This window comes from Lepidochelys kempii, chromosome 1, assembly GCF_965140265.1.
Source record: "Lepidochelys kempii isolate rLepKem1 chromosome 1, rLepKem1.hap2, whole genome shotgun sequence".
Classification (NCBI taxonomy): domain Eukaryota; kingdom Metazoa; phylum Chordata; order Testudines; family Cheloniidae; genus Lepidochelys; species Lepidochelys kempii.
Genome location: NC_133256.1, coordinates 243,340,752 through 243,363,450, shown reverse-complemented (window position 1 = coordinate 243,363,450; position 22,699 = coordinate 243,340,752). Strand labels below are relative to the sequence as shown.

The following is a 22,699-nucleotide window of genomic DNA, read 5'->3' as shown; positions in this document are numbered from 1 at the left end:
TTCTCAGGACATTCCTCCTGACAGCCAGCCCATAGTGGCTCCCGGTCCCGTTTGACATCCCGGTACCGGTTGAGCAGCGTGAGGCATGGATTGCCAGGTGTCTGACGCAGATCCGCTGAACGCCATTGGTCTCCGAAACCCTGACCAATGCACCCGACTCGCTCAGACAGGTCAGCTTCGGATTGAAGCGACAGGCACCAGTTGGACAAGAGCCACCGTTCTGCTCGTTTCTGGTTGCCCGGTACTGACCACTCAACTTACAGCTCCAGCAATGTTCACTGACTGCGGGAGAAGCCCTGGTACCTATGGTGATGCCAGCATCGACGGCACCGAAACTGGTTTCATAGCGATAGCAAAGTTGCCGGCACCATGGTACCTGTGGAATCCTTGGGGATTCACTGAACCGTCCCAGGCTGCCCAATCGGTGTCAGGAGCCTCGGAGAAACCAGTGGCCTCAGTATTCTGTCCCCCTTCGGTGCTCGAGGCTTCAGGGGTAAACCCCGCAAGTCCAGGAGGACCCGGGGGAGGAAGGTGCTGGACCACTAGTGAACGTGGAGGTTCCCACGGCACTGTGATAGCCTCGTCTGGCGACGACAAGGACGATCATGGGCCGATCATGGACAAGGACGATCATGGGCCCCTTTACCCGGTTCCTCAGGATGACGCCAAAGCGCACCAGGAACTTTTGAAGAGGGTCGCTTCCAACCTGGGGCTTCAGGCAGAGGAACTGGAAGAGCCCTCGGACTCTGTTTGATGTCCTTGGCTCCTGCCAGGGTGGTCCTACCCCTTCATGAAGGGGTTTCCAAAATCACTAATGCCCTGTGGCAGACCCCCTCTTCCTTGGCCCCTATCTCTAAGAGGGCCGAATGCAAGTACTTTGTGCCAATCAAGGGGCATGAGTACTTATACTCCCACCCTGCCCCCAATTCTCTTGTGGTAGAGGCGGTTAACCACAAAGAGAGGCAAAGACAACCCGGGGCCACCCCCAAAAATAAAGACTCGAGGAGGCTGGATCTCTTTGGATGTAAGATTTATTCATCTTCCAGCCTTCAGCTGAGAGTGGCCAACCACCAAGTCCTTCTTGGCCGGTATGACTTCAATATGTGGCAAGCCATGGCCAAGTTTGAAGAGTCGCTCCCTGAGGCTTCCAAAAAGGAGTTCCGAACAGTCCTCGATGAGGGCACAACCGTGGCCAGGGCAGCCCTCCAGACAGCTTCGGACGCTGCTGATGCTACTGTTCTTACTCCAGCTTCCGCTATCTCCATGTGGCCAGCCTCCTGGCTGCTCCTCTCTGGCTTTTCCTCTAAGGCTCAGCAGTCAATGCAGGATTTGCCCTTTGACAGCTGAGCCCTATTTGCGGAGCAAACAGACAGCAAGTTGCATGGCCTCAAGGACGCCCACACCACTCTGGGTCTTTATGTCCCAGCCTCGGTGCATAAGCAGTTCAAATCACAGCAGCCTCAGGGCCAGGGGAGCAAGCCTTGGCAGGACCAGCTCCACAAACGAGCCAAGGGCTACAAGCACCGTCTAAGCCAATCTGCTCAACCCGTGCCAAGCAAGGGGCCAAATGGTCATTTTAAGCGTGCGCCCAAGGGCAACCTACCAGACTATTCCCATGATCCATCTGTCCCAGTGTTCTTAAACCACCTTTCCCTTTTCCTCCCTGCTTCGACCACTGTAACCTTGGACCGATGGGTCCTCAGCACAGTGGACCAGGGTTATACCCTCCTTTCTATCCCTCCCCACACCCGCCTTCCCCATCCTTCTTCAGGGACCCCTCTCACAAGAGTCTCCCTGCACAGGAGGTAAAGGGTTTGCTACAGCTGGGTATGGTGTAAGAAGTTCCTTTCAAGTACAGGAACAAGGGGTTCTTTCCCAGTACTTTTTAATACCAAAGGCCATGGGTTGTCTACGGCCCATCCTGGACCCGCGAGACCTCAACAAGTACCTCCTGAGGTCTGTTCCAACCCTAAACTTCTATGATTCTGTGGCTTCAACCATCCATTGTTTTATGAATTACAAAAGTATCTGTAACTGAGTCATTATGACAGAAATCATCTGTTAGAGTAATTCCTGATAAGCTAAAAGTATCTCTTGATAGATCATTATCTTATTAATCATAGAAAACAACTGCAACATATTGGTTACCAGTAGTCTCTTTCTGGGCATATGGACTAGATCATTTAAAAAAAAGAAAAGGAGTACTTGTGGCACCTTAGAGACTAACCAATTTATTTGAGCATGAGCTTTCGTGAGCTACAGCTCACTTCATCGGATCATTTAAAGTTCAGTTTAGGTTCTGCTTGAATACAAAAAATTATAAATACAAGGCATGCTGGGACTTTGGTTCACCTACAAAGAATAAAAAGAGTTATGGTAGTTTGGTTCATTTACTAAGAAGTTAAATCAGTATAACCAGTTTTAAACCAATATAAGAGAGGTCAAACTCAAAAGTTGCAGTGGTTTAAATAAACTGATTTGCTAAACTAGTGCAACTTCTGTGCATACACATGCCCTTAGCTAAACCAATTTAACCCCAGGGTTATCTGATTGAATTGTGTGTGTGTGCTGGGGGCTTGCAGAGATTTAACCACTTAAAAATCAGTTCAGTTAAATCAGTGCAACTTTGCGAATGTAAACTAAGCCAAAAGCCCACACAGACACTAGGGGAAATAGGTAAACCAACTGTATGCAAAATAAATAAATTGGAAAATATTCTCTACTTGTGTTATTTGTAAAAAAAAAGCTCAGGCAGAATGTGACTTTTGAATTGACAGACTCATTTTTATAAAGAAGTGTTACACAATAAAATATTTTTATAGATTAAAGCTTATTTACATAAGAATGACTTGCTTTATTTCTTCAATAGGAGTCAGAGCTCTGGCCTTGTCTTGCCCTTATTTACGTGAAGCTTCATTTAAGAGATGCTGCAATGTATCAGACAATGGAGTTCTTGCTCTGGCGCTCAACTGCCATCTTCTACAAATAGTTAACTTAGGCAGCTGCTCAGGCATCACTGATGCATCCCTGCATGCGCTTGGACAGAACTGCAGATTTCTACATAGTGTGGATTTTTCATCGACTCAGGTAACTAAAACGGCACCAATAAAAATGTCAATGACAGTGATATAAATAAAATGAAGAGGTGAGTTTTATTAATTGCATTTTAATTTAGCTCTGTTTTAGCAGGTTTTTAAGATTCAAAATGCCGAAGGCACATATAGTTCCAGACACTCTTTCCCAATGAAATGGTATTAAATATGTCCTGTCTTCTGATAATGTAAACGTATTCTCTCCAAGTGAGAGTTACTCATAACGATATCGAACCTGGAGCACAGATGCATTTTTTTTTTTTTTTATTAAAGCCTGTCAGGTATTCGAGTGTTCTTATTGTGCTGTTGGTGTTACTCTGTGCCATAGGAATATAACCTTACACCGGTCAGAAGGACTAATTGGTCTGTGTGGGGGATAACATGCTGAATTGTATGAGTCATACAACCAGTAAAAGCATAAGACAAATATAAACACCTGATGATAACTAATTTTTCACTTCTCAAGGTTCAGTCACTCTTGAAAGAAAGAGTTGAATGTGCAAAACAAAAGGTCTGAGTGCATTGTATTCTGAGTCCTCCGCTAAATTTATGCGTTATTCATAATCTGATCAAGACAACACTTAATCTGTGCCAGGGCTTGCCCAGGGCTCAGCACCTCTAGGCTTGGCAGCTCATAGCCCCGGCACTTCTAGGCTTGCTGCGTCAGTTATGAAAGTAAAAAAAATTGCTTGAACCTCGGCACCTCTTTCATTACAAATTAAGCACTGGATTAAGCTGGGATTTTGGTCCTGTTTTGTGACTTTTTTTCTTCAAAATAATAAGTGTCCTGGCATTTTATGTTCCATGTAAAGCTAGTGGTTTTTTTTCTTTTTCCTTTTTGAGAAGCTTCTTAGTGTTCTGAATTGTACAAGGCGTAGTGGAAGGCACTGTCTCAGACCCACAGAGTTAACTCTCTAATTTAGACAGACCTCACAGTTGAAATGGTTCCTTTGGTGATTTTTTTCATTTAAAGGCTTGTGAAAGAAGTATGTGTTAAGAGACAGGATTTGGAGGAGAAGAGGGTAGTTGAGTTGACTGCTGCACAAGGAGGAGAAAATTGCCAATCAGAGGGGGGAGCATGGAAGAATGCATGAAAACCAGAGTGGGAGAAGGAGTGGTTGGAGTGGTGCCTTGAATGGACTTGCAGGAGAGAGGTGGGAATGAGGAAGAAATAAGAGCAGAGCTGTATGCAGGAACAGTGGAGAGCAGAGGTTTGCAAACTACAATGGGGCTCAGCTCTCATGTGCGGCAAGGGATGTCTCAGTTCCCTGATTTCCTGTCCTTCGCCCTCTGCTGGAGCAAAGAGGAGAGAGCATCTCCTGGTCTGGCAACTAGACCAGTCCACCACGGGCCTTAATTTGATTGGGCATGGCGCAGCTGCCAATCGGGGGGAGGGAGGAGAGGGGGAAACCACTGCTTCCTTCCCTCCCTCCCTCTCTCTGAGAGAATCACCATACAAAAATAATTGGGTAAAGGGAGGAGAATACACTGTGATGTCTGGGGGGTGGAGTGGGAAGCCTACACTGGGGCTGCCTCAGAGACCAGGGGAAGGAGAGTGGTGACAGTTGACCCTTAATCTAAACTTAACAAAAATTCATATGCTAGTGTGCTTAAGATAGTGGTAATAATTAAAGCTGTAATGCAATTAGGGACACACAAAACATATTTTATTTGAATAGGTTTTGCAAAACAAGTCCAAAATAGTAGGGTGGGGGGGGGGGAGAGGGGATTTTTGGTCTGTGTAACAGCATTGATTTATTGAGACCATTGGAAAGTATATTGATGGGGCCAAGTGGGTTGTCTCTTTGCAGGAGAGGGAAGGAGCCTGCACTGAGAGCAGGAGGACGTTTGCCAGACCTGTGGGGAAGGGAGGTGGAGGCATGGGAGTCTGCACTGGAGAAAACCCATGCTAGGTAAGGCCTGGGAGGCCTGGGCATGCTTCTGATAGAGCAGCAGAGCAAGTCTCGTCAGCCTGAGAGAGAAAGAGAACATGGAGTGAGGAGAGGGGGCTAGGAGGAGGGAGAGCTGCTGCCAAGGCACCCTGCAGCCTCAGAAAGAGCAGTGGATGGAGGGATTCTGTGTTTTGGGGGAAGGAATTATTTGCTAGATCTGACTGAAAGGTGAGGCAAGGAGCCTGCAGTGGTTTTGCAGTGCAAGTTGCCATGTGATTTCCATTCCAAGTGGAGGGTGGGGAAGCCTTGTTACATCTAGATCATATTATACAAGTCAGATTATTGGTGTTCTAGTTGGCTGCTCACATTTAGGTTTGGAACATGTGAATTTCAGTTTGTGTTTTCTCAGTAAACTATGGGGAGGCACAATTGGTTTTTGTTTTTCCTTAGCTTAAGGAGACTCACTATGACAAAGTTTGAGAACCCATAGTGTAGAGCAAAGCCATGGACCAGAGTCTTGAAAGTGAGGGAAAGTTGCTGAAGGATTTAAAACAGGGGAGTGACATAGTCTGGGCAATGAAAGGGAGAGAGAGCTGCTTTTTGCTGCAGCATTTGTTGTGCAGACTGAGGGTGAAAACTGGAAATCTGAGTACAAGAAGTTGCAAGAGATGAGCAAACCGTGGACAGGGTTTTAGTGGAAGGAATGGACAAGAAAGGTTGGAGAGATTGTGGAGGAAGAACCAACAGGGTTTCTCAACAGCCTGGATTTGGAGGGAGAAGAAAAGAGAGGAGTCAGACATGACAGCAAGGTTTCAAGCCTTAGTGACTGGGGAATAGTGGAACTATGGACTGTGATAGGGCATGATGCAGGGGGCAGAGGAAGATAAGGAATTCAGTCAACACTGATGTAAGGATTTCTTTATGTTGAGTATAAGCAAGTCATGGAGTTGAAATCTGAAGGCAGGTCTACACTACAGGGCTAAGTTGACCTAACTTACACAGCTCCAGCTAAGTGAATAACTGGAGTCGACGTAGCTTCAGTCGACTTATTGCGGTGTCTACACTGTGCTGCGACGGAAGAAACTCTCCCATTGACTTACCTTATGCTTCTCCAGCTAAGTGAATAATTGGAGTCAACGGGAGTGCGATCGGTGGTTGATTTAGCGGGTCTTCACTAGACCCGCTAAATCATCCCCCGATGGATCGATTGCCATACATCGATCCCCCAGTAAGTGGAGACAAGCCCGGAGATTTGAGACTAAACACAACAGGTTTTTATTTTAAATACCCTTCTTATCTCCTTCAATTTCACCAGAAGCAGAAAATCAGAAATCCTTCTGAACTTCTCTTCTAGTATCTTTATTAATACTGTTAGTACCTGTTAGTAGATATTAACCATTTTAGTCCCCTTTTCCTTTTTGTGTTTTTAATTCTTGACATATTAACTATTCTCCCAAAATCTTTATGGTATTAGCAAAAAGTGTGTTTGAACAATAAGGCCAGAGTGTCGGTTTATAACCTGAGAGTAACCTATGTTTAGGAATTTCACATGATTATTAGACTGCACTTCGTTAAGACTGGTGCCTCCAAGTTTGTGGTAAAATAGATGTCCAGGGAAGAGGTACCCTCAAACTAGTAAAAGTGTCAACAGAAATAGAGAGAGAGAGAAGGTGGGTGAGGTAATATCTTTCATTGGACCGACTTCTGTTGGTGAGAAAGACCAGCTTTTCTTCAGGTGTGGGAAACGTTTCTCCTCATCTCTCTAATATTCTGGGACTGACATGGCTACAACTCCTCTTCCTCTTTAACATTCATTGACTCCATATAAGGAAACAATTAGCTTTCGTTTATCACGCGTCAAAACTGTTAAAGAGGATAGTTCTTGGGAATGGTTTTGATAACTTTTCAAATAATATAGACACTGTCAGATCTGAAATTCTTTCACAAGCTTTCAAAGTGCTGAATCATTTCTTGGTTTGTCTTCACATACAGCTCTTTAGAAGAAGATGCTACTATACCAATGGGAGTCGGTGTAATTAATCTACCTCCTCAAGAGGCAATAGCTATGTCGAGGAAAGACGCTCTCCTGTCAACGTAGCACTGTGTACATGGGAGGTTAAGTTGGTATAACTACATTGTTCAGGGATGTGGATTTTTCACACCCCTGAGCAACATAGTTATACTGATATGTCTGAAGTGTAAACCTGGCCTCAATCTTGGGAAAGCTGTGATTGGAAAAAATTTGTCAGTGGAGCTCCCTCACAAATGCTGTTGCTATGAAAGCTAGGGATTTGTGCTTTCTCTGGCTTCTGTTCAAGTTTCTACCAAGCAAAGTTAGTTCAGAAAGGCTAACAAGCCTGCAGTTGCATGGGACCGTGAGTCAGAGACAAGTTGAAATATGACACTGTTTGTGTTCCAGTGCTGTGTGATATTAAGTAGGAGCTGAGTCCTACTGATTGAGAGATGTCTGGAGATAATAATTTGTCCCCTCAGGTATAAGGAGAATTACCAGCAATTTTCCCACCATTGGTCTAGCATAAGTGCAGCTCCATTTGTTGCTTAGTGATGGAAGCACTAACAAAGACTAGAACTACTAGTGCAGGAAGTGAAAACAGATGACATAGGGGTAACAGAAACAGGGTGGAATAGTAGCCATGACTGGAGTATATAGGTATTGAAGGGTATGTGCTGCTCAGGAAAGACAGAAGTGAAGGTAAAGGTGGTGGAGTATCTTTGTATGTTAATGATGAGGTAGACTGTAAAGAAAGAAGAAGCAATGGAATGGATAAAAAGGAACTCTATTTGGGTCAAAATTACTTTGGGGAAGACAGGTAACAGAGGCTGCACTGGGATAGTGCTTGTGGTCTGCTAGAGGCCCCCAGGATCCAATATGGATATGAAGAGAGACCTATTTAATATTTTAATGAAATAAATACAACTGGGAATTGTGTGATTATGGGAGATTAATTTCTCAGATATAGATTGGAGGACAAGTGCTACTACTAATGGTAGGGCCCAGATAGTCCTGCATGTGATAGCTGACAGATTTCTTCACCACATAGTCACTGAACCTATTTTAGATTTAGTATTGGTAAGTAGTGAGGACCTCATAAAAGATGGGACACTAGATGGGAAAGGCTCCAAGTTACTACAGAGAATTCTTTCCCAGGTTTTGGCTTCGGCCCTGGGCAGTGGGGCTCGGGCTTCAGCCCCAGGCCCCAGCAAGTCTAAGCCAGCCCTGGCAACCCCATTCAAAGCAGGTTGCAACCCATTATGGGGTCCCAACCCATGGTTTGAGAACCACTGGACTAGATTATCACTATGGTCCCTTCTGATCTTAAAGTCTATGAGACTGGCGGGAGGTGTTGTTTTTACCACTGTCATCTAACCATGCATAAACTCCTTCACAAGAAACTGACTTCTACCTTTGCTATGCCAATGGTGTGAGAGATGCTGAATGTTACCAGTATAGATACAGCCTTAACATTGTCCCTGGCTGGAGCACATTGCTGGTTGTTTCCTCCTTTTAGCAGGAAACCTGTATGTGCTAACTCCTTAGCACTCTTTTCCCAAAACATCAGGTCTGGCTACCCCAAAATGCACACTTCCCATAATAGTAAGATTGCTCCCTTTCCCAGCCCAAGTTAGCATAGTAGAGAAGTTTCTTTCTCCAGCAAAATCAGGGAAGATTGGAGTTGACATTTATGATATTTCTAAGATAAAAAATAATTCCCTCATTTTAAAAACTGAATTCTTTCAAGTCTTCTGTAAAATTCATAAAGAATCAAAAAAGGCACAAGCCCAATTTTAAAAAAATCTTGCAGGTCACCCTTAAGAGCTATGGCCTACTATATTATTAGTTTTTTTATAAGCTTAATTCTTTTCCTTTGCTGTCCCCTCAGAGAACTAAAGGTATTCTTCAGTCCTCATATTGTGTATTTGCTGCCTACCATGTTATACATTGTGGGTAAGATTATTTAAGCCCTTATATGGGCGCATGTAGGGAGGGAGAGTATACAAAGACATACCTACACGCAGCCTTCTGGACGAGAGTAGCTGGGACAAACTTAAAGGATGGTTCAGGATGTAAAGTTCCCATGTATGTGATGCCACTTGGATAGGCTCAGGGAGGCACAGTCCCACCCCAAACTCTGCGTGGAGTTGGATGTTTCTGAATCCCTCCTATGCAGGCCAAAGACTAAAGGCCACAGTTTTGCCCGGTGTTATATGGGAAGTTTTTCTTTTCTTCTGGTGGGGTGGCTCACACATGAGCTATCTGTGTTGCCCTTGTGCCAGATTGCTTTGTTTCAGTTAGCTTTATATTTGTGTTGATGTGTCTTCATTTATTATTTTAATCATAGAATCATAGAACTGGAAGGGACCTCGAGAGGTCATCTAGTCCAGTCCCCTGCACTCACAGCAGGACTAAGTATTATCTAGACCATCCCTGACAAGTGTTTATCTAACTTGCTCTTAAAAATCTCCAATGGTGGAGATTCCACAACCTCCCCGGGCAATTTATTCCAGTGCTTAACCACCCTGACAGTTAGGAAGTTTTTCCTAATGTCCAACCTAAACCTCCCATGCTGCAATTTAAGCCCATTGCTTCTTGTCCTCTCCTCAGAGGTTAAGAACAATTTTTCTCCCTCCTCCTCATAACAACCTTTTATGTACTTGAAGACTATTATCATGTCTCCTCTCAGTCTTCTCTTTTCCAGACTAAACAGACCCAGTTTTTCCAATCTTCCTTCATAGGTCATGTTTTGTAGACCATGAATCATTTTTGTTGCTCTTCTTTGGACTTTCTCCAATTTGTCCACATCTTTCCTGAAATGTCATGCCCAGAACTGGATACAATACTCCAGTTGAGGCCTAATCAGTGCGGAGTAGAGCGGAAGAATTACTTCTCGTGTCTTGCTTACAACACTCCTGCTAATAATCCCAGAATGATGTTTGCTTTTTTTGCAACAGTGTTACGCTGTTCACCCATATTTAGCTTGTGGTCCACTATGACCTCCAGATCCCTTTTCGCAGTACTCCTTCCTGGGCAGTCATTTTCCATTTTGTATGTGTACAACTGATTGTTCCTTCCTTCCTAAGTGGAGTACTTTGCATTTGTCCTTATTGAATTTCATCCTGTTTACTTCAAACCATTTCTCCAGTTTGTCCAGATGACTTTGAATTATAATCCTATCCTCCAAAGCACTTGCAACCCTTCCCAGCTTGGTATACTCCACAAACTTTATAAGTGTACTCTCTATGCCATTATCTAAATAATTGACACAGATATTGAACAGAACTGGACCCAGAACTGATCCTTGCGGGACCCCACTCGTTATGCCCTTCCAGCATGACTGTGAACTACTGGTAACTACTCTCTGGGAACGGTTTTCCAACCAGTTATGCACCCACCTTATAGTAGCTCCATCTAGGTTGCATTTCCCTAGTTTCTTTATGAGAAGTCATGCGAGACAGTATCAAAAGCCTTACTAAAGTCTAGATATACCACATCTATCGCTTCACCCCTGTCCACACGGCTTGTTACCCTGTCAAGGAAAGCTATCCGGTTGGTTTGACAAGATTTGTTCTTGACAAATCCATACCAACTGTTACTTATCACCTTATTATCTTCTATTATCTGCAAATTGATTGCTTAATTATTTGCTCCATTATCTAACCAGGTACAGCTGATTGGTCTGTAATTCTCCAGGTTATCCTTATTTCCCTTTTTATAGATTGCCAGTATATTTGCCCTTTCCCACTCTTCTGGAATCTCTCCAGTCTTCCATAACTTTTCAAAGATAATCGCTAATGGCTCAGATATCTCTTCAGTCAACTCCTTGAGTATTTTAGGATGCATTTCATCAGGCCGTGGTGACTTGAAGACATATAACTTGTCTAAGTAATTTTTAATTTGTTCTTTCCCTAATGTTTTGTATTCGTTTCATTGTATGGCAGTTTTATGTCTGTTGATTTATGTGCCATATAAATGTTTCAAAGAATGATATCACACTTTGAGAGTCTAACGGACAAATTGTGTGGTCTTTACTATTTCCTTCCTTAGGCAAGACTTTCACTAAAAATAAATTCTCATACTGCGAAAGCAGCTAAATGTCAGCTGAGCTAGATTTATTGTTTTAAATGGCAAAACAACTAGTGTTATTTGTAGACAAGCAAAAAAGAACAAATTCATTTAACATACACAGAATATAACATTATTGAATAATTCCATGAGAAAAATTCACGGTGTTATAAATTGGGTTAAGCCTAATTTAAACTTGGTGGGTCTTACCCCTGCACTTCCTTTAAGATAGTTGAAACAGTTCAGCTCCTTGATGAAATAATAGCAGTCCCTGCCCAAAACAAAGGTACATGGAAGGCCACTGAACAATGTTGGCATTGTTAGGCCTAGGAGCCTTGCTAGGTAATCTCTGAGTGTGAAGAGAGTGGGTGAGAGACAAGCAGAGAGGCACACAGAAACAAAGGAGGAAACTCCAGATGCAGCATGGAAAAAACCCACTATGTGGCCTGAGAGAAGCATGGAAGGGTGCCTTTGGGTTGGATGCTGGCTACATGAGGTTGGGGGCTGTGAGCAAGGAAATAACCTCCTGGTGTTTGTTTCCTCTTGTGTTCAGGGAAACAGGACTTTGTACAGTTTTTTGTAAATAAGCAAAATTGCATTAAAGTAGTACCTGGCTCCATCACCAAGATACCCTCCCAACAGAAACAATCGACAAGATCCCATATTTTTGGCTAGTCAGTTGAGTGAAATGGGGGTAACATTAGGTTAATTGGGAATCAACAAAGCAAAATTTACCATTTTTATAAATATCTCTTTATCTCACTTCTGGTTTATGATGAAATATACATACTACTCAAAGCGCATTTCTGTGGTTCTTGTGGTTTGTTGTCATCAAAACATTCTGATTTAAATAAGTCAAGTGCAGCCGATATGGTTTTGTGGGCTGTCTTTTTCCTCTGTATTGTATAAATAGGTTAATTACATTGATTGAATGTATTACATTTTGCAAACTTCAAATTCTCATTAAAGTTCTGAAGATTTACATTACACTGTCTTTCTTGTAAATGTCTGCTTATCTGGATGTAAAGAACTACATGGGCATGTATGTCTGCATTGGAAACATTTTCAAACCAGTTATAAAACTGATTAAAATTACAATGTACTCCTGGTTTGGGCAGCTGAAGGCAGCCTGACCCATTTTAAAAGATTGTTGTATGCAGTGTTGTAGCTGTGTTGGACCCATGATATTAGAGAGACAAGGTGGATCTTTTATTGGACCAACTTCTGTTGGTGAAACAGACAAACTTTCAAACCTAGAAGAGCTTTGTGTAGCTTGAAAACTTGTCTCTCTCACCAACAGAAGTTGGTCCAATAAAAGACGTTACCTCACCCACCTTGTCCCCCCATTTTAAAAGAGCCAGTTTCAAAACTGCAGTGGGCCAAATTCACCTTTGGTGTAAATGACAGTGAAGTCGTGCCTACTTAAACTAGCCTTGAATTTGGCTCTGTATTTTTAAAAAGCGTGCATGTCATTTGAATTTTGTGTTTAGTTCAAGACTAGCAGAAATCAAATTTTAAGCCGAGAGAAGACTGCAAAAAGGTGCCTGGACTACCCTTTGTCAGAAAACTCAGCCATTGGTAGAAACCGGCATGACATGTTTCAACCCCTTGTGTTAAAAATGCCCGTGCTCCAGCTATACGAGCGCTCCTGTTGTTGCTACCTCTGGTAGAACTGCATTGGTGGCAGTTCAATAGCTGACGATTTCTCAACAGAAAGCTCGTGTAGACACAGCCCCAGTGTGGCAGCCATACCTGGATCAGACAGCAAGAACATGCTACAACAGGACGCCTTTGTTGTCTAGATTTGAAACTACTAAGTAGAGTAAACATATATATTTGCATGACTCTCCCGTGTCAGTTCAGAGGAGAACTAAACGATTTTAGTGGCTTCCGGGTAGTCTAAAGCACGGGGCATGTAAAAAGTGTGTAAGTTTAATGACTGGAAATACGTTCCCTGCTTCTCTGGGATCAGTTGCATTACCGCACTGGATGCGTCATCGCACCCTCTCTGGTTGTCCTTCCAAAATTACTGCTTTTTAAAAAGATATGTACGTGCCGTTCTTTAATCCAATATGCCAATAACCGATTTTTTTTTTCTAGGTGACTGATAATGGTGTCATAGCACTAGTTAGTGGGATGTGTTCGAAGAATTTAAAGGTAACTCATCTAACCTATTCCAAGCACAAAGCAATGTTAAAAGCAAATATGGTACATTTGTACATTTTTAAAATTCCAGAGGAAAAATCTTATTTATATTATCAGGTTACTCATTTACATTTACATGTACAATTACCACGACTGTGGGCATGAATCAAGTATTAGGCAGCCTTCGGGTCACCAGCTTTTGTCAGAGACATAGTTTGAGTGCTATATTTGGGGGGGTGGGGGCAAACGCACATGCGTGGTTCACTGACTGACTCCCCCCGCCTGAAGTGATACCTGGGTTGCCAGTGCTGGGGGGGACAGGATGGCTTAACAGGGGAGCCCCAGCAGCTGCTGGCAGCCACTCTGGCACCGGCTGCTGCCGTGATGTCACTGCCCTGGTGCTGCTTTCTGTGAAGAGCAGCCCAAAGTGGAATAAAAAAAGCAAGTCATACAGAAAAAATTGTTCTTAAAGACTAAGGCCTTTTCTACAGTGGTCGTTTTTACATCAGTGTAGCTGCAGTAAGGTGCAATCTTCAGCAACACAAGGGTCAGCAGAGCAGGAAGAGTTGAGGCCTGGTTGAATTCATAGGAATGCATTCAAAACTTAAAAATCAGTTTCTTCTTTATAATTAACAACTCTAAGAGGCTATGTCACAGGGTGGCTGGCCCTTTAGGGGGAGTTGGGCCTAACCTCATCTGTGACTGTTCAAGGGGAAAGACCCGTCGGCTGCTGCAGCCTGCTTTGGTTAGGAGGATAGCTTTGTGTGGGTGTTACCTTGTCAGTTTTACGTCTGAAGAATAAAACTGTGCCCTGAAAGAAGGGCCCGAACAGACTTTGGAGGTAGCGTTAGTCCTTTCTGATGTTGCATGTTTGAATTTGAATAATGATAATAGGAGATGCCAAATAATTAGCTTAATTGGAATATATTTAATCAGAGATTATAGAATAGAGAGTTATACAGCAGAACTCAGATGAATGTATATGTCCTGTTGTCTGGAGTGGCTCGCAACTGTGAGTGCCTACCTCAGGGCAGACTGTCAAAAGCAGGGCAGACACCCCAGTCTGGTGGTATGTTTTATAATTAATTTCACCAACCCAGTGAAATCCCTGAGTACTACAATAGTCTTATATACTACGTTGCCACCGAGGCAAGCTGGACTATGTGATAAATGGTTACTTACACCTAACATCACAAATATTCCAGGTTACTTGCAGTCCCAAGAGTCCTGAGTTGCATCCTAGATCTCACACCAAAGACAACACTGGTAGCCAGTTCTAAAGGTTTATTAGCTAAGAAAAAGAAAATAGAGTTATTGAAAGGTTAAAGCAGGCAAAATATATGTACAGGTGAGTCACAGTCTATCATTTCAAATGGTAGCTGAGATGTAGTAATCTGCCAGTTTCCCAAAAGTCTTTTAGGGCTACCCAGAATAATTCTGGGGATCTCTGTCTTCTTGTTCCGTTATTCTGCCCTGTTTGAATCCAAACATTCCAGAGATGAAGGAATTTCCTTTATATCCAGACTTATATTCGTTCTCCTAGAACAATCTGACAGGATAGCTACCCTGTGCCGTGATTTCTTCTTAGATAGCAGTGAGAGAGGAATGCTTTTAGAGTCTTTGAACTCTGAATGCCCTCACAATAACCAATTGCTTTGAAGTGCGGAGATGCATTACCTTTCTGATAAAGAGTACTTTATTTGCATTACACAAGGCTTTTTCCATGTTTGGAGGATTATTTAGATATTGGGGGTCATATACAATGCAAAAAGTTAAGATACGGGTACATGAAAACAGTACATACAGAATCTCATTAATTTTATGAAGTTTAAACACCAAACATATTCACTGACATTTAACAGCCTCCTTTGATTATCTGCTAATACACAAGTGGATTGGCCTAACTTCCTGTTTTCAGCTGAGCCAACAGTTCTGACCAAAGCTGGAGTCAGCCTCATATTGTACTTTACCAAACCGATCTGACAACCGAAGAAGTGCGTGCAGCACAATTCACTCCAAATTCAACTGCCTCAAAACTCTTTTCCTGTGAAGGGGTTTGAACAAAGAAATTATTTTCTCATGATTGATTTAACTGAGAGTTCTCTCTTAGGTGTCTCTATTTACTTAATTGTAGAAGACATCTGTAACTAATACATTATTACCAAAACTATCCATGTAAACAAATGACTCTTATTGACTTGGAAATCAATCCGTGGTTCATTATCCCATCAATTAGAGAAAATGTGGCTGATAAGGGGACCTTGTTGATCATCAGACCAGCATCTGTAAATCACAGCACACATCTTTAGTAATAGGTAAGGCTGCGAGTCTGTCTTGGAGGTCAAGGAAGTCACGGATTCCATGACTTTCTGGGACCTCTCTGACTTCTGCAGTCACAGTGTGGCTGACGCCAGGGCTGCCCTAGCAGCTGGGGCAGCCCTGGGGTCAGCCGCACTGGCTGCTGCTTGGATGGCCCCAGGCAGCTTGCCCCGGGAGATGCCAGAGTAGCCGCAACACCCCGGGCTGCCCCCTCAACCCCCGGAACAGCCATGGCATGCCCCTCCCCTCCCCCAAGCAGCAGCAGCGCCCTGGAGTCCCCATCCCAAAAGCCGCAGCAGCACCCCGGCGCCCCTAAGATTTAGTCAGGGGTGTTTATAGTACACGTCCTGGACAGGTCACAGGCTATGAATTTTTGTTTATTGCCCGTGACCTGTCCATGAGTTTTACTAAAAATACCCGTGACTAAAACATAGTCTTAGTAATAGGCAACCTTTGTTAATCACCGGTGTTTCATTAATCACAGAACACGTGTGATCATCATTTTTTGCCAATTACCAGTGTTCCCTCTTTGGACATCTGGACACAATTCTTCACAGATCAGTAGATTCTGAATAGAGAATAAGATTATACGAATTCCTTTATTGACTATGTATATTTCCTCATTTAATTACTGTGACGTTTTGGGGATCGCCCAGACCAGTAAGAGGTTATGTCACTGCCTGCCCTGTAACTTTGAGTGTCCTAATGCTGTGCTGCTATGTCACAGAGCCCGGACACCAGTATCCAGCTCACACGCATATAGGTCTCACGCTGCCTTCCACCAGCCTAGTTACCCCAGGCAGGGTGATCCAAACAGCCTGTCCAGTCCCAAGCCTCCCCAAATCCATCCATCCCAAGTTCTCAACTACCAGGCACTCGGACTTTTCCCCTCTGGTTAGTCACCCCCAAAGGTGTGAAACCAGCCCCGCAGACACCAGCTTGCTTTGGCACATACATTCCATACAGTTTGCACACCAGAGACCTGTTTGAGATAAAAACAAACAGTTCATTTAATAGAAAAAATCACAGATTAAAACATGAAACAGCAAGGGAAACAAATATAAAAGAGCAGAAAACAAACATAAAATGCAACTTTAAGCTTTACACTTTTAAATTACATTAATAATTCCTTTTCTAATACAAGTTACCTATTGGCTTTGAACAGTTTTTCAGTATACCTCCTAACTGTAGGGAGGATCCAGCGTTTTACAGACAGCTTCCAGCCTACATGCTGTCCCTCAATTTCTGGATACTCTTCTGTTCAAATCCCTTCCACTTTTAATGGCTTGCACGGTTTTTTCCTTCAACCACTATAGATACTCAAAGTGGGGAAAACTCCCTCCTTTCTTAGGCCTAGTCTACACTCGGAAGTTACATCTGATATAGTGAAAAATCCGACGGTAGGTCAACAGAAGGTGGATTACCTATGCCCACGGGAGGTGGATTAACTATTCCAATGGGAGAAGCCCTCCCGTCGGCGTAGGTAGTGTCTACATTGAAGTGTGACCACAGTGCTGTAGCATTTTAAGTATAAACACGTTATGCTTAAACAGAGCAGACAAGATCTTTTTTATAGGGGAAATGGCAACACGCCGCATTTATTGAGAATACAGCAATTAGCATATGCTTTTTAGTCTGAGTCCTGCCAGTTGCTGTTTATAGTTACCAGTTCAGAGTCTGGATCAATCTAGTGGCCAGCCAGATTGGTCGCAGAGGGGAGCCGGGCTCTGTTGGTCACGATCTGATGCTTTTGGAGTAGTGGCAAGATGAACCCAAAGTCCCATGGGAAAGCACTCTGTTTTTATAGTCTTTTTGTAGTTGAAATTTATGGATTTTGCTGTGTCAGTTTGTGACCAGTTACTTCTTAATTGGTGTTATTTGTTGATGGCCCAAAACACCTCAGAGAGGGTCATTCTGTCTGGTTTTGATTTAATTAATTATTTTGTGTTTTAAGGGTGCCAGCCTTTACCCCAGAATCGTCAGTCTGCCCCTCCTCAACCATGGATGCGCGTTGATGGTTCTCTGGCGTCTTTGAGTTTCTTCAGTCTCTTTAGTTTCTTCGCTTTTTCTTCCTGGGCCATCTGGCTTCAAAAATGACCTTTACGCTTTATTTTTCCCTGATGAATACATTCCTTATTCACACAAACAGTTCTTTGCAGAGACCTTCAAAAGGTAACAAATAGCAGTGTTTTATGTTGAACAAGAAAGGCATTATAAATTAGACCTTACTAAATTTTGTAACTGTCCTTTCCCACACTGGGGCCTGGGCTTGCAAAATTCCTCTAATTTAATTAACATAGACACAGTCAAAATCCTGTCTGTTACTTACAAGGCATAAAAATAAAATGGCTAATACTAGTATCCACTATCCTATTCATTTATTCTAATATCTTAATTCTTACTATAAAACATACACTGTATATAGCCAAAATATAAACAATTTTATAGCACGGTGCCCATGGTACAACAAACATACCCTTAGTTTTCCAAGACTGGGGTTTCTTTTCAGTTTCAGGTTGTTTCAGTGTTTTCCCATTAACTTGAATAGCCCATCATTTGTCTTTTGCTGAGTTGTACAATATTTGGTGCTTGGAGCTAGTCTCATCTGGCAGGGAAGGAAGCCCCTCCCTGTCTGACTTGCCTCACGATGAGGTGGCACTGAACGTTGCAGCACAACTTATGAACTCAGTTTTTATATGTACACAACTACATAGCCACAGTCTGTATACATACCTCATAAGGATCATCAAGTTCAAAACATTATAAGCTTTCATAAAAGACCTTGCTCAATACAAGTCTACAGCACAATAATACAGTATGCGATCAGTTGGTTCAAGTGCTCTTTTTTGGAGTTTAAACCTTCTGTTCTCCTCTTGGGGTGTCTGGATCCTGACTGTCATAGTTACCCACTAAGGTTCAACCTAAGTACCAAGAATTTCTTATAAATCTTTGTGCATATATGTTTGTTCAGAAATCTTTGTGCACAAAAAAGGACTTCATTTTCATAGTTAGTTTACAGAGCTGGATATTTAACCTAATAATCACCATCTGTGCGGATCTATAAAATTAGAATGGACAGCATAAAAGTTGTGCTTTAGAAGTTACCAGGTTTTTGTTCTCATAATAGGAAATCCACATGGAACGCTGTGTGACTCTGACAGATGTAGCTGTGGAAGCTGTCCTTACCTGCTGTCCGGCGATATATATTCTGCTGTTTCATGGATGCCCACTGATAACAGGTTAGTCAAATCAAGCAGGTAGCCAGCAAAGTATTCACTCCAAAGTCAGCCCAACATATGGCACAAGGAGCGTGCCTTTTTTCTGTCTTGAAAGCACTTACCAAGTTGTGGATGCTCCTGAAAACAAATAACAAATGATTATTAATGATAGTGATGTAAATATACAAGGGTTTTTCCAAAACAGCAAGGCAATGTTCCTGCCTCTGAGACTTGGCAGTTGAACAAAGACAAAACCAAGACACAACAGGTCAGGCACATGTTGGTGTAGCCACAGCATTGGTGGAGAGATTGCAAAAGTAGTAGGTTTTAAAGAGCCATTCTGCTCTGAAAATTTACTGTGCAAAATCGATACCTTATTTAAAAGGCTTTCATGTTTAATGAGTTTCTCTTTGATTTGTCTTAGCTTTGTTTCCAGTCCTTATATGTAGCTGAAACTGTATTGGTGTCAATAGCGGTTGATATCCCCCTAGTGACTTTTTTTGATCCCCAAGCAGGCCAGGGAATAGGACATCAGGTTTTCTGATTCCCAATCAAGTCCACTATTCACCTGACTATGCCACCTCCCATTTGTTCTTAGTTTTCATATGTGACCTATCTGGTGTGTCCATGTACCACCCACCTCACACAGTGGTTGGCTCTGTAGAAACTGGTAAGTAAATACATTGTGCAGAACCAGATTCTAATTTCACACAGATGCAAATCAGGAGGAACTCCACTGAAGTTGTGCTAGTTTGAGAGGAGATTCAGGCTGCTTAAGAGGACTGTTGCAGCTGCTTTGGGAACCTATAACTTTGTCTTTCCTGAGTCTTTTGTGATTATGAAAAGGCCAGTTTTTAACTGTGCATTAATATAGTGGCTTTGCATTTGGTAAAACTAATATCAAGAATAAACACTTAGCAAGCTATGAATAAACTCAGTTGGAATTGATGATGCAGGCAGGGGTGCATTGGGGAGTGGGCAGCCCCTCTTCTTGTCCCCTGACTGGAGCTGGAAATTTGGCCCAGCCACACATCTGTCATGACCAAGGAGGGGTGGCGAGACCAAATCTGAGTATCACTGTGGCCTCATGTGTCTGCTTTTCATCCCCCACATCCCACCCACCACCACCTTTGCAGTCCTTCCAGCACCCATGGGCACTGGGAACCCCCAGTCCCGTGAAGGGTAGGCAGATTGGATCTGGGCTTTTGGGGAAGTGGAGATGCAGAAGGAGGAAGGGATCTGGGGCTCTCAGACCTCTGGCCCCTGCTGGAGCTGGTGCTCCTCAGCCTGATCACCTCTCTGAGTAAGAGCTCAGTGCTGGGTGTGAGGCAGGGAGAGCTCAGCCTGGTGTGGGAGCAGCAGGGGGGCAGTGTGTGGAGCTGGGTGCAGGGCTGGGGAGGGAGAGCTTTGGGCATCTTCCTTAGGAAAAGTATGGTTGCACTCCTGGGTGCAAGAGTAATTGGTCATTCCAGCAATGTGAACTGAATTGAGTCAATGAAAAGATGGAAAAAGCAGTTTTCTTTGGGGATCAGACGAAAAGTATCTTAGCCCCCATTCAGGAAAGCGCTTAAACAGATACTTTAAAATTAAACACCGGCTTAAGTGTTCTCTTTTATCGAGGCCTTAGGATTTACCCTGGAGGTGGTTCAGCTGGATTCAATTTGTAATTGTTTTGTTGGTCCTTTCATTTTCTTCTTGAGTTTCTACCTTAAAAATTAGAAGGTGGTGCTCTTTTCTTAGTGCTATGTGGCCTTCTGGTTATCATGGGATTATCACTTTCTCCATTGTATGGTGCCTGGAACAATGAAGCCCTAACCTGCTAGCACAATATGAATGTTAAATAGTGATACAATGTTGGCCTTAGCCCAGGAATTACTTAAACTTTAAACATAGAAAAAAGCAGATCTTTTTTTTATTAGTCCACCAGAAAAGCCTTTTAAGGTGCTAAGGTTATCATCTTTGCCTATCATTCTGATCGTGTCATTCCCACCCCTATCCTCTTCTATCTTCCACTGGTTTTCCTTTTTCCTCTGCATCAAGCTCAAGCTTCTTGTCTTCACCTTCAAAGCTCTTCTCAACTCCGCTCCTCACTACTTACCCAGAATTTTCTTTTATCGCTCTGCCCTCTCCTCTCCACCACAGATGATAGCCTGCTCTGCCCATTGGTTCATTCCTCCCATAACCAACTTCACACCTTCTGCCATGCTGCCCTTTGTATGTGGGATGCTATTCTTGAATTGATCTGTAGGCCACTACGCTCTTCTCTTTCAAACCACCTCAAGACCCACAGCTATTCAGATGCCTACCAAAAAAAAAAGGCCAACTAGTACTGAATAGGTTGAGGGGTAGTTGAGTGTATTTATTAAATAATAAAGGAAAAAAACCCTACCTTGCCAACATCTATCCTTGTAGTCTAGAGTCTGGTTCTTGATGGTGCTTTATTATTATTAGGTATAAAGAAGAAACTGCACAATTTTGAACTATTACAGATATAAAAGTATCTGAAATGTGATTTTTTTTCAAATGTCCATTCCCAGAATATGGAGCAAACAAAAAAAAAATCCATATTTTGTGCTAATGGCAAATTAAACAAATATGAAGAAATAAATTATTCCTGTATCTGATTGTATTACAAAATTCTTTTGTTTGCACAGTATCTGTGTACATTATAAACAATTAATAACGTTTGTTTTTCTTGTGCTTTTTTTACAGATCGTTCCCGAGAAGCCTTAGAGCAATTAGTTGGACCAAACAAAATTAAGCAAGTGACATGGACTGTTTATTGATTTGTATATAAAGTTTCCAGATGGTACAGCTTTTTCAGGAAACAACCATCTCTGGGGAACAGCTTTCTCTCTGGTATCCACTGTCTAGTAATACCAGATTCCTTCATTCTTTGTTTCTACTAGAGCTCTCTGTCAGCATCCAAGTCCTTTCATGTCTTAGGTGTGCCTGTCAATACCCTGTGAAATGATATTTCCTGTAATTAAAGCAACGGCTCTCTTTACATCACAAGTCTGATCATCTTTTTGGGTGAAAAACACAGTTCACACCAATTTAACGAGAATAATTAATTTTGAAGCTTTATGAAAAAATTTAGGGCAGTATATTAGCGCCTTAATTATAGCACAAAGCATATGTAAAACAGATAAAGCAGGAGAGGATCAGAGAGTGCTCAGTTCCCTAGTCCTAGTGCAGAGGTCTCCAAACTACGGCCCATGGGCTGGATCTGGCCCGGGGCTTCCGTTTGTCCGGCCCTCCAACCAACAGGGGCGAAGCAAACAGCTGAGTAGGCAGGGGGAGGAGCCGCCGGCAGCAGCTCATGCTGGGTGGCAGCACAGCTGAGCTGTGCGGAGGGGTGAGTGCCCCCGGGAGCCAGTGTCCCCACGAAAGGGTAGCCAATTTGGGGAGAGTTGGTGCTGCAGCCGAGCAGGCATGGACCCCTGCCTTAGAGTAAAAATACAAGCCAGATGCTTAATTACATCTCCAATAAATGGGGGAAAGAAGATGGAAATTAACAATTTCATAATGGTTACATTTTAACTACAGCACTAATAGAACCAAACAGTCCCAACCAGCTGAGTAGAGTAGTGTTGTGTTTTTAACGATTTTGCATATAGTTTGCATATATTTAATGTCTTTCACAGTCGCTTCAGCCCGCGAAGCCCCTTCAAAAATCTAATATGGCCCTCATCTCATAAAGTTTGGAGACCCCTGTCCTCGTGCATAGTCGGCTGTTTCTTTCATCACCAGGGCTAGACAAGTTTTGCCTTTTGGGAAGGGTTCTGTGTTGCTCCAATTATTCTTAACACTTCACATCCTTTTATACGCTTATAACCCCTACATCACGCATGCCCATATCTAATCACTCTTTTCCTTTGTCCATATTTAATATATTTCATGCTATGTACATGCTTCATTTTATACAAAACCGTTCTAATTGGTTCCTTC

The 22,699-nt window shown here is 42.9% G+C and overlaps 2 protein-coding genes across 8 annotated transcripts in view; one reads left to right on the top strand and one right to left on the bottom strand.

Annotated features, from left to right (window-relative positions):
- AMN1 (antagonist of mitotic exit network 1 homolog) overlaps window positions 1-21,755 on the top strand; it is a 60,882-nt gene extending 39,127 nt beyond the window's left edge. For 5 of the 6 annotated variants that reach the window (XM_073321459.1, XM_073321475.1, XM_073321503.1 and 2 more), the window contains 4 exons: window positions 2,870-3,087; window positions 13,167-13,223; window positions 18,658-18,769; window positions 21,461-21,755. In XM_073321459.1, the coding sequence (XP_073177560.1) occupies window positions 2,870-3,087; window positions 13,167-13,223; window positions 18,658-18,769; window positions 21,461-21,534 (461 nt within the window). In that variant the 3' untranslated portion in view covers window positions 21,535-21,755. Of the gene's footprint in view, window positions 1-2,869; window positions 3,088-13,166; window positions 13,224-17,484; window positions 17,665-18,657; window positions 18,770-21,460 lie in introns of those variants that run through there. The other variant, XM_073321468.1, reaches the window with a different exon arrangement.
- Window positions 15,793-22,699, bottom strand: part of ETFBKMT (electron transfer flavoprotein subunit beta lysine methyltransferase) — a 31,878-nt gene continuing 24,971 nt past the window's right edge. Inside the window, exons 5-6 of one of the 2 annotated variants that reach the window (XM_073321549.1) lie at window positions 18,871-18,886; window positions 15,793-17,693 (exon numbers count right to left, since the gene is read on the bottom strand). In XM_073321549.1, coding sequence (XP_073177650.1) covers window positions 17,618-17,693; window positions 18,871-18,886 — 92 coding nt within the window. In that variant the 3' untranslated portion in view covers window positions 15,793-17,617. Of the gene's footprint in view, window positions 18,887-22,699 lie in introns of both variants that reach the window. The other variant, XR_012155987.1, reaches the window with a different exon arrangement.